The sequence below is a fragment of the Spea bombifrons genome, chromosome 3 (assembly GCF_027358695.1).
Source record: "Spea bombifrons isolate aSpeBom1 chromosome 3, aSpeBom1.2.pri, whole genome shotgun sequence".
NCBI classification, from domain to species: Eukaryota; Metazoa; Chordata; class Amphibia; order Anura; family Pelobatidae; genus Spea; species Spea bombifrons.
The window spans coordinates 84,698,342-84,710,853 of record NC_071089.1 but is presented as its reverse complement, the minus strand read 5'-3'; the positions used below and the strand labels follow the sequence as shown (position 1 = coordinate 84,710,853).

At 37.8% G+C, this 12,512-nt stretch overlaps 1 protein-coding gene across 4 annotated transcripts in view; it reads left to right on the top strand.

Annotated features, from left to right (window-relative positions):
* FGF12 (fibroblast growth factor 12) overlaps window positions 1-12,155 on the top strand; it is a 144,492-nt gene extending 132,337 nt beyond the window's left edge. For all 4 annotated transcript variants that reach the window (XM_053458707.1, XM_053458706.1, XM_053458705.1 and 1 more), the window contains 2 exons: window positions 3,478-3,676; window positions 11,708-12,155. In XM_053458707.1, coding sequence (XP_053314682.1) covers window positions 3,478-3,676; window positions 11,708-11,826 — 318 coding nt within the window. In that variant the 3' untranslated portion in view covers window positions 11,827-12,155. The remainder of the gene's footprint in view (window positions 1-3,477; window positions 3,677-11,707) is intronic.
* The last annotated feature ends 357 nt before the right edge of the window (window positions 12,156-12,512 follow it).

The following is a 12,512-nucleotide window of genomic DNA, read 5'->3' as shown; positions in this document are numbered from 1 at the left end:
CGTCAATATTCAAATCCCGGCATCACTCACTAGAGCGGTGCTTTAATCCTTTAATGCTAATAAAAGATCAGTAACATTTTTTTTAACTTTTCTCACAATTTGCAAGCTGGGAACATACATAGACTCATTTGAACCCTAACTGAATTACATGCAAACTCTCTTCTCAATACTTCTTTCTGTATTCAAAATAGAAAACCAAATCGAGATCACTTCTTACATTTACAAAATATGTGAAAAAAAGAGACAATAAGACAAGAGAGCAGAGTGATAAGCGATGAAAGAGACAACAATATTGATGACGCAGAGGGATGTGAGCAGTGCTGCTCTTCTGCCTCCTAAGGCACACCTAAATGTGGGGATCTGGTCGAACTTGTGGAGAATCCAGCCCTTTGTGTAAGATGTGTAATACCTCCAGGCAGTATAGACTCAATACATACAGAGCTTAGTGAGAAAGCATGACAAGTAGTGACCCCAGATCATTTTCCATCAGAATAACATTTATATATATATATATAAAAGGGAGAAAGAGATTTGGTTCACTACTGCAATACTTTTATGAAATTAATTTTCTGTTTGAATTAGTACCTGTAAGCTCCACCTGGAAACGTTAGCCTTTAAAATGTGCAGTAAATATTGATAAGCCGGTCATAATAGCATTATTACTCTGACAAATCATTCTCTTTCAAGTGTCACTGTTTCATTTTACTGTATGTCTCACCTGTATGTTTTCCATTCTGTGTTATGAAGGTGAAAAAGTAATTTTCAGTAGACTTGGGTGCCGACAAACTCTTCGTGTTCGCCCGTTCCTGTGTTGGGTTCGGGCGAACATTCGTGTACATTCGTGTAGAAAGGGTTAATACGGGTTTAACGCAGTTCGCACTACGCAGCAGCTTTGGCGCCAGGATCTTAAAGATCCGTACCAGCAACTCTATTGGTCACGGGCAGGGGCCTCCTCTGTGTCAGGGGTTATGAAGGCAAGTTACCGTGGAGTCCGGAATGCAGGACACGAGATAGCCGGAGTCAGAGCACAGGAATCAAAAAGAGCTATTTAGTAGCCAGGGTCAGGAACAAGGAGGTTAGCGGAGACCAGAATCAATAGCCAAGGTCAGTACACAAATATCTGAGAGAGACGTTTAGTTGCCAAGGTCAGGCTTCAGGAGGTCAGCGGAGTCCAAGGGTATAGCCAGGTTTGGTACAGGGGAATACAAGAAGATAGAATTCACAATAAAAGAGCAATACTCCGCACTATAACTGAACACTGCTCAGTGCTGGGTTTTAAACCTGTCGCTCGTTGGACGCCTCGCCTCCGTGCGTGACGTAATCCGAGCGCGTTCCCGCCGTCTTCATTCAGGGAAGCATAAAGTTTGTTGAGGGCGCGCGTCTAGAAACAGTCATGCAGGATGCAGAGGAGGAAGCTGGAGGCGCGCCGCTGGATCCGGTACCCGTGGATAGCGGGTACTCAGGCGAGTGACTTTGACACTCTGCCATCAACCAATGAAGTGCACCTGCACCAATTGGTTGATGCCAGAGGAGGCCCCTGCCGGCGACCAATAGAGTCGCTTGCACGGCCCTTTAACTCCTGACGGCGAACCTACGGATTTCTGCTCCCGTTAACCCCTGCGATGCTGCGTAGATAAGGTAGGCTACATGGGGAAGGGACCAGGGAGATTAGAAAACGAAGACGAACACAAAGATTCTTCGTGTTGTGTGTCTTCATCTTCGTATACGTTTTGCCGCCACCATCTTCGTTTCTGCGGTATTCGGGCTGAACAACGAAAACGCACCCTTCGCGTTTGTTTTCATGTTCGCCCGAATATGAATGCAAAAGTCTAATTTTCAGTGTGAGCATTCATAAATCACTAAATGATTAATCCAACCATTATGTTCCATTAAGAAAGGGAGAAACAGTCCCTCATCAATTCCATTGCCACTTGTTTGCTGTGCATTATATTTCAGTAAATCATCTCTTTTTCACTTTAATGTTTGTACAATGGCAAGGTGGAAGATTTATCCATTTGAAAGGAAGCTTTCATGGCTATGTGTCTGTGTACTTTTAAAATTATGGTGGCAATATGTATTCCAGTGCTTATTAAACTTTTGAAAGCAGCCCATTTATTGATCTAAAATAATTGTGCGTAGAGCTGCGTCGCCTTCACAAGATCTCATAAAGTCTCACCTAATAAAACACAACATCTTTTTTTTTTTTCCAGAGCTGGACAAAGTCTAGCTGCTGGCAACTAGAAAGTCCTAGTGTCCTGGCAGTCAGGAAAGAAACCAGAACCAACAGATCTGTGTGTATTGGGTCACTTCCAGGAGTATCCCACAGTGATCGTATCCTCCTGTAGTAAGGGTGCTGTAATGAGGGGGGATCAAGATAGGAATTTCATTAAGCAGGTTTTGCCACCGTTTGCCACAAAAGTCAACTTCGGTGTGGTGCAATACCCTGTTAATCCTAAATTATCATCCTGAGGAGGTGTGGCGAGCAAAACCTGTACAAACTGCCCTCACAGTTAATACTTTTCTTGCCTGCAGCTGATGTATCAGGAAATGAGATTGCAACCCATTTATTTATTTATTGGTTTGTCTGCTTATTTCTCTAAAAAATGGGTAAAAAAAATTTGTAGTAAAAAAAAAAATTACATCATCGATATAACAGAAGGACAATTGCTTTAAGTGTTATTGAATATTTAGTTAGGACGAATGTGTGATCTCTTTGCAATTTCTGATGCGTTTGAATATTATGTTTTTTATACAGTACATTAAATAATGTTACATCAACAGTATATAAAGTATCTGCAAAGCTTTGGATGGCTGAATTTGTCTCTCAAGGTCTAAGCTTTAACATTGCATTAGTACAGTCTGTGACAAGCCTCAATATACAAGAATTTGGGGAGTAATTGTGTTTTTCCAGCAATGCTTTAACTCCAACTAATGCACTGGGACTGATTATCAGTTTTCACTATACATTATAAACACATATCTCTGCACATAGCATATCCATATGGACCATAATCTTTGTTTTTAATACTATGGTTATGTGAAGCTGTTTGTACAATGGATAGATATTAAATGTATAATATCTACAGCAGCATTTTAACAAATATTGGTCAAATTGATTTGCTTTTAAAGGAAAAGTAACATTCAATTCTATTTACTTTCTTAAACTTGCGTTTATGATTTTGAGGGCCTTGAACATTTTCCTTCTCTATGGCATAGTTTTTTGTTGGTGAAGTAATGCTTGGATACGAAATGGTCAATTAGGTGTGCCAAAATATACTGGTTTTAGGATACATGTATTAACCAAATATTGGTAGCTTGTGTTTCTAAAATCTATGGAGACCATTTTTTTCAAACAGATTTTCCCATCTTTGAAGTGGAATATTTAATTATCATGTATAGCTTATCATCTGTGTATGACATTTTATACTATAGAATCCCCTATATGCATTATTTAATGTGTTTATTCCTTTTCCCCAGGATATTTTTACCCCGGAATGCAAATTTAAGGAGTCTGTATTTGAGAATTACTACGTCATTTATTCTTCGACGATCTATCGTCAGGTAGTATCTGGACGCCAGTGGTTCCTGGGACTTAGCAAAGAAGGTCAAATCATGAAGGGAAATCGAGTGAAAAAGACCAAAGCATCTTCACATTTTGTACCAAAACCTATAGAAGGTGAGTTTTTTTTATATAGACAACCCGCAAACTGCATCTCTTGAAGGAACAGTCATCTTTACATAATATTTTGATGATTTAATTTGAAATATAAACTCCAAACAGCTGCTTAGTACCTTTCAGACTGGTAAGGCCCAACTCACCAGCACCCCAGGCCGTTCGGCATGCATCTGAGATATCGGCACAATAGGTCACTAAAATATTTAGTGATGATAACAGCCGCCATAGGGAAGCACGCTAGAAGAGCATGAAGCTAACTCCCAGTACGAGTGCCACAGCTGCACGCATGGACAATCTGTCAGGAGTTTTAAAGAACAATACACCATTTCACATACAGTTGCCACACCGATTCTTCAAAATAATGGCGTTCCCTTGACTTTAAAAAAATATATATATTTGAATGATGGAAATTATATAACTTTTGATCATTAAATGCAAGAAAACAGAACGTGGGTACCACATGCAGAGGATGCTGTTACTATTCCATATACTTTTTTCTGAACAAAGCAATACTTTTACCTCTTTTGTAGAACCTGTATTTCTAAGTTACAAAGCTTCATTTTCTTTTGGTTAATTTGCTTTTAATAGTAACCAGATGACACCTGTACTGTATGTAATTGTGCTTTCCTATAATAAATAAAACACATCACCAAATCTAAACATAATTGTACAGACCTTAACTAATGCTCAGTATGACAATAGAGAGATGCTCACCAAGAACAGACAGCTGCTTCATAGCCTGTCCGCCGGTGCCTCCCCACTTGGGAGCATTTTTCCCCTGTAATGGCACAAGAGAGCTACATTTTGAGGTGCTCCCAAGTGGGGGCACACCGTAGGACAGGCTATGAAGTCTGTTCTTCGTGAGCATCTCATACTCTTTTTGTCTGGTAATTTTCTGTATGGAGCAAATATAAAATTTAAACACGTCCTGTAATTTCATTACAACGGTAAATAAACATTCCACATTCAATTTACAGCAATTTCTTTATATTGTGTCCAGATCTAGAACGGCTTGGCAGATTCCGTTTCTTCAGCGCTATTGCGGTCCTGCTTTTCTCTGGACAGCTATATTTTCGCATTTTGTCAGGCAGGTCAATACACGAGAGTCGCATTCAATTTTTTTTGGCTGCCTTTACACTGTATAATATAATGTATTCATCATCAAAACTCCCACTGGGTTCTTGCCTGTTTCTTACTCAGGAGAAATTACAAAAACAGTTTTGATCAATCCTGACTTTTTTTGTACAGGGAATCCTGGCAACCAGTCTGGGTGGTTTTGTTATTCATATTTCAGTTTCTCTTTATTAATAAATCAATAATAGTGGATAGTGTACGGTGACTGCTGTAAATGGACACTACAGCTGTCATGTATACTTAAGTGCATGACAGCAGAGGTCCCAAATCTCCTAGAAATTCTGTGAGTCTCCCGGAAATGCTGCTGTTTTTCCCACATCCCTGAGGCAAGAATATGTCTGATGCACGCGCTGTCTCAGTACCTCCCTACCTTCTCCTCCAACCGCATCCGTGTCCCCTTCTTCACGTTTTGGCCTCTCCTTGTTCTTCTATATGCGTCTCCCTGGTATCAGGTCCAATACCAGTCTCCCTGAAGCCTATTTTCTAAACTTGGGACCTCTGTAATAGCTGAGAGTCCTCAGCAAATTCACAAAAGGATTCATCCCCAGCTCCTTGACTTACAGGACTTGCTTTTGGCCAAACACACCTGCTTACCAGTGGGCAAAAAAGCACAAAAGTTAATATTATAAAAAAAATTGAAATTATTTTTAAAACTACACACAGAATATTTCCAAGATACAAATCCTAATTATTTAAACTGTTTAATCTTCTTTTTTTGTGTGGGGATTTTTTTTTTATTAATTTCATCAGATATTAACATATAAAGAATTTGAAGCACCATTCCAAGAGAAGACATTTAATATGTCTATGTAATACTAGATTTGCCCCTCCTGAGTGGCAGTAGTAGTGACATACTTCCTGTGGCTTGCGACAAGCAGGAGAGGGCGATAAGCAGCGGCACTGCCTAAGAGTGGTCCTGCTTTTGCTCATGTCCCACACTTCCTACCGGATATATACATATATATATATATATATATATATATATATATATATATATATATATATATATACACACACACACTAACATTCATGTTTTTAATTTATGGTTGTGTAAATTTATAGTAGTATAATCAAAAAGGGCTTTCTAGTGATCAATTTTACTTTTGAACTTTGATTATCTAACACAACATGCCGTTGGCACCCAGGAATGATGACTGCTGATGAAGGGCCTCTGTACGTTTATAAAGTTATTGCATAAAAATCAGCCATTTCCAGCTACAATAGTCATTTTCAACATGAACAACAATCTACACTGTATTTCTGATACATTTCATGTTATTTATTGGACAAAATTAGCTTTCCTTCCAAAAACAAGCAAGTTTCTATGTGACTTTTGAATGGTAGTGGGTGTATCATCACACTTTTGGGATCTTCAGCACAGTCCTCTAGGGCAATAAGAAACAAACCCAATATAAGCCTCTCTAGCTATACGATGCTGGCCCACTAACTAGATGTCCCAACCAGACCCAGGTAAGCCATGCTCTGTAAAACCTCCCCCAGACAGCACACAAAGGTCTAGGCAGGTATTGCCTTGTTTGGCTCAAGGATGGTCTTCTTTAGGGCCTCTCCTTACCCTGGGAGCGCAGGGGAACTTCCTCTCCACATGACAAGCGCATAGTTGAGTTTGTGCCCCAGGAAGATCGTACCCCTATACCCAAATAATGACTCAGACACTTTACTTGGGTGCAAAATATTTTGTCCACAGCTTTATTAACATATATACAATATTTAGAGGTCATTGTCAACCCAGCCACCCCGGTTAACATTATTAACAGTTTACATCTTATTAACACTGACAATGACCTCACATAACCAATAAATTAACCATATAATGGCACCAACACATACCAGGTGCCTCCACATTAACATATTAACATATTAACATATTGACCACAATAGGGATGTACCGAGACACCCCTACCAGACCGTTTAACCAAATTATAACTATGTAGGGGCATACCGAGACACCCCTACACCACCGATTTAACCAAATTACCACTGCAGGGGCATACCGAGACACCCCCACACCACCAATTTAACCACACACCAATGCAGGGGCATACCGAGACACCCCTACACCACCCCAGGTTCTGAGCCACAGGCCAGCTCGAAACCTACACAAATAACTTGAACCAAGTCAAATTATTAACCAAAAACATAACAAAACACCGTATTAGGCAATAATCCCCAACTAACCCCGCCGCTGTGACAAAACGGGGTAGTCACCCCCCACAACCCACCTTAAAGGGAGGGAGGGTGGGACAACCAGGATTTGGATAAGCAGTTAAGTGACAGTTTACAAAATGGTTGCCACTTATATACCTTATTAATAACCCCACCCATAACAACTCTAAACCAATTAAATTAAATCCTTCCTTTTTGCACACCACCTAGCTCTGTCAAGGCCCACTCCGCCTAAGCTGCGCTGCTCCATGGGCTTCACAACAGTCTCTCTGATCTTCTGGCTCCAGGGGTTTTAATGCCCAATACCTGTGCCTGATGCAGGCCCCATAGGAACCTTGGTCTGGATCCTGCTCTTAGAAAAGCCGCCATGGATTTTCCACTGGAAGGGGTAATGGAGCATTGTCCCACCCTGCATATGCATGACTTGTATAGCACCTGCACCCAAATGCCAAACAAAACATCTACATGGAGTTTACAGAATCACATTATGTATATAATGTATATGTTCTTTAAACTTTAAACACAATAACATGAATTCATTTAGTATATAGAAGTATACAATGCAGAATCTGGAATAGTGATAGCTTAGCTTTAACACAGTCCTTTATAGTGATGTTATTGTGATGTAATTTCTCACATGTTAGCCAGATGTAAAAGATGTTGCAGCATCTTTGACTCTTGACTTATATATATCGTCTAACAGTAGTCAATCTACGCTAAATTCTAAATCCCTAACGTTTATTCCATATTCTATAGATTGCATTAAGTTTCATTATGCAAGCTAACAGAAATAAAAGCCTTGCATGATGATCCAAAACGAAAGTTGCTATAAAGAAAGCTAGCTCATTTTCAGTAGTAGTATTTTGCCGTACATAATTTAGATGTTTGCACTATTTGAAGTCGTAGCATCTCCACTGTGTCGCTCTCCATTTTACCTATTTAAACAGTTTGGTATCGCCAAACAAGCATGAAAAGCAAAGTGTTGGGAAATTAATAGAGGTCACTTTTTCTATAAATCCCAAATGTTTGGAGCTGTGAGGTACAGAGGTTTTTGCATGGTAAGTGACATCATAGTGAGTGAGGTAAGGGATACTGCTCGGCCTTTTTATGTTCTGGAAATACAGGAGACTAAAGTCACCTCGTTATCTAGAAAATGTATATAGGAATAAACGATGGCCAACAGCTATTCATTTTATTAATGCTTTGATTATTTTACATTTTTTAAGCACATTTTACTTTATTTTATTCATTTTACTGCATATGAAAAATAAGATGAATACTCTAGAATAGGACTATAGTATGGATTAATACAAATTAAATTGTTTACAGTAGTTAACTTTCCTCTTTTTAATGCACAGCTAAGATAATATTAAATAACATTTAATTCTGGAGTAGCCGACGGGTTGCTCAGCCGCTTCTGCGGAACTACAACTCCTATAATTGCTGGGATAACCCCGTGTAAGTGGAAGCATCATGGTGATTGTGGTACCACAGTAGATGTGTGTTCCTGTCATAACCTTATTCCAGCTAGAGGTGTGAGCAGCTCCTTTAACTAAGCTTATATTGCATGTTAAGTTGTAAAATAATAATATAAAATATAAAATGATAACAATACAGCTGCATTTTTATTTTTTACTAATACAATACAAACAGACGTGAATATGGGACCATTTGGTATGTAAATAAAATATTATTTAGCAAAAGAGCTAGAAAATATCATTCATCTGTACCAGATAAATACTAGTCATGAAAAAATTACACAATTCTACCAAATTATTTTGAAAATGGATAGAATTTGAATCTCTGTGGACTTTTTTGGGGCAGCATTGTGGAAATTTCCATATTTTACTCTTTTACTTATTTATTTACTTATATTGGAGATGGCACTAGAGTCTCATGAGATGCAGTAAAATATCTGCCACTTTGGCTGTAGAAGGGACTATGTTCTTCTCCCAATGATTGTCCTGTTCACAAATACCGTGTGCCAACTATGTTTAGCATTGTATTAATGACAACACAATATATCTCATGCTGCTGCGTGCTACAACCCCTGAGATCTCATTATGTATAACTATAACTATGCAGTTCATGGGCTCCATACATTTATTCCATATAGAGCATAAACTATTTTCTGGAATGCTCATTAAATTCTGAGCCTAGTTTAGGAGAATAATGTAACAGTCTATCTTCTATTTATCTTATATTTAATTAATGGATGTTTTTATCACTTGAATTGCTCTGATCCCTTGCAATAAGGCATAAAGGGCTATTGCAAATGTCCCACATCTATGCTGTCAAGGAGGGCCACTACTTTATGGTACCTGACATTAAATCAAATGGTATACGTGTTATATAATTCCTAATGTTATTGAATCATAATTTAAATAAAAATTATAATTTATATTATAAAATAAATGACATTATAATTATAATGTTATAATAAATTTAGTTTATTTTACATTTTGTCTAGGAACACTTAACTGTTACGTCACACAAAAGCAACCACTGAAAATGTTTTTATCTTGTTTTGATGTGAAGAAAAATGTCTATGAAGATAATTAGTATTCCCATGGGATTATTACGTTTTCCATCATAGTTAGTTTCAATCCATCATAGTTGGGTAACTTATCACCAAAAGTTGCTGTTTTGGGAATTTATGTTGAGCCAGTGCTCTCCGAAGCCTGTAAACTGTTCTTTCCAAACACGTCCTTACAAGATGTGATTTTTGAGACAAGCCAGTAAAAACCATACATTTTAGAATGGGAACCCAGGCAAAACAGGTAAAGTTCAGGTGCTTTAACCCCTTAAGGACAATGGGCGGTCCCTAAACCCATTGAAAACAATGCATTTTGAGCCCATACATGTACGGGCTTTGTCATTAAGGGGTTAAAAAAAATATTAAGCAAAAAAACCAACAACAGCATGACTAATCTTTAAAGTTTTATTCTGCTATACTGGACATAAACACCACGACCTACCTATTACACAAAACCAAACTTCTGCACTACCTCTGTAACCCATTGTGTTCTATTACAACGTGAAACTATCATGTATTACTTTCCTTATACCTTAATGCCTTTCTCAATGACATAGAGACTGTGTGTTACAAAGTAGCATAAGAAAGTGGTAGCCTAGCCCCATGCCCTCTAAAACCCGCGTGCCCCTCTGGCCATGTGAAATGCTGTGTACAGAGATATAAAAAGCATTGGTTTCAGGTATTGCCAAGACCACACATAGTGCGTATAAAACTCCAACATTTCATTGACTGGAAACTCACCTGCATTTGAAGCAGCGGGACAGTAAGAAGAAGCTTTCAGTCAGCAGATCCTTGCATTCAGCGTAATTGCATTTAAAAGCTTCTTGGTATCAAACAGCATGTAGGAAAGTAAATGAGCTCATTGAATTTTCTGATACAACATATTGGTTTTTCTTTCCCTTTTTATGGGAAAAGCAGATAGCAGGGAAACCCTGATTCCTTTGTTCGAGTGTAATTACTCATTCAGTATACAATCAATTCCCTTGGATAAACCATTAGACTTTTTCATGTTCCTATCTTTCCAGCGCAGTGAGTCTGCATACCGTATTTATTCACATTCGGCTGATGTATGGTTGTGTAAAGAAGCACTCAATAGGCAGTGTTGAATTTATATATATGCTTTACAGACAAATAAAGCATTTATTTACAACATTTAAGGCAGTAGTTTATAGTATCGCAAAATATTAATACCCTGACACACAGATCAGTACATGTATCATCTTTGACGACTGCGACATGACACCCTCCATAATTACTTTCCTGAGGACTAGTAAGCTGTATGATTAAAAGTGAGCTGAATAACTACTTGGCTCTCTTTCAATGTTTTGTTACCTTAAAGGTCTTTAAAAAGACTTGAAATGTTATCGAAAGGGTTGCAGATCAAAATAATTGTTTGCAAAGATAAAAAAAACAAAACTCTTATATCATTGTTTTTTCTTTGAGAAGGTGCCCAATCTTGTTTTAGGATTTTCATGTCTTTTAGAGGCTTTCCTTAAAGATGTTAAAACTATAGTATTTTAATAGGCTCTGCAATGATAGTGATTGACCCAGGCTTTTTTGGGGTAAAATTGTGAGTTGGGAAATGCGTTATGATGTTTTTAATTTACTGAATGTGCATTGGAGTCAAGGTGAGCGAGGAAATGTATTTCTCAAAGGATTTAAAGATGCAGAAGTAATGGTAAATGTTACTTTTTGTGCAGTAATCTCTCTATATCTATGTAACATATAACATCAAACATATAAGTCTTGTTCCCTTAACGATTGGAACAGCAAGGCTGCATGCTTAAATCTGCCATATACATCGCACATTCCTTATTTCATAAACTGGAGAGAAGAGGATTATTCTCCATTATATTCCTGTTTTTCCACATTTCGTGTTACGGCCAGGTCGTTCCTATACAAAACTGTTATGGTAATGTTCTTTATTAAGGCTCAAGACATATATATAATGATAAAAGCATTCATTCTTGGGTTAGATTGGATTTTTCTCCTCTGTGTGTACAATTCTAAATAATTCTGCTGTTTTCTACTTGTGTAAGCTTCTTAGATGACAGAGTGAGATTATATGTCTTAAGGTGTTTTGATTCATTAGGTGGAAAGAACAGAAAATGCTAATGGGACCAATGAAGTTTGACCCCTTGCTTTGCAAGAACTAATTGTCTTCATTTGTTTTACAGTGTGCATGTATAGAGAACCATCACTGCATGAAATTGGAGAGAAGCAAGGACGTTCAAGGAAAAGTTCAGGGACACCAACCATGAATGGTGGGAAAGTTGTTAATCAAGAGTCAACATAGCCAAGACACAGCCGTGTCCCGACAGCGAGGCCTCATTAAAGTCAGAAGTTAAACATATGAACTGACAAGGTTCTGTTGACTACAGTTTTTGAACTAAAGCATTTTTCTCTTTGGATAGGACAACAAAATGGAAATTAAATTGCCTGTGCAATACTTTGCACCAACCAGAACAAAATATGAAGAAAACCCTTTGAATCTGGATTCCATTCACATTTTATGCAAAGTTTGCTGTGTGATCAAATAAGTTCCCATCTCTGCATACAAAAAAAAAAATAAGAAAAGAAAAACAAAAATATGAAAAAACAATAAAGATATTACCTTTAAAGAAACGTCGTGCTGGAAAATAAATGTTTAGTAATTGAATTTTTCTTTATTAATTAGATACCTGTAAGGAGTAAGGTTGAAGATGCAAAACAATATGTTAGGTAGGAAAGGTTTTTGCTTCAAACATATGCACATATTAGAGTGCTGAAAAAACACACATTTTAGAGATTTTTCTTAGTGGAGTACTTTTCCCCCAAATGCTCCTTCCTAATAGTTTTGTCAGTTTGAGAATGAATTTTCTTTAATATTGATATATTCTTTATTCTAGAGGTGTAATCACTACTCTTATGAGTCTTCCTCCCTGTCGGTCTTCCTTTCTACTTTATCGTCTTCCTAGCTTTTTGTCCACACATGTGTATGCG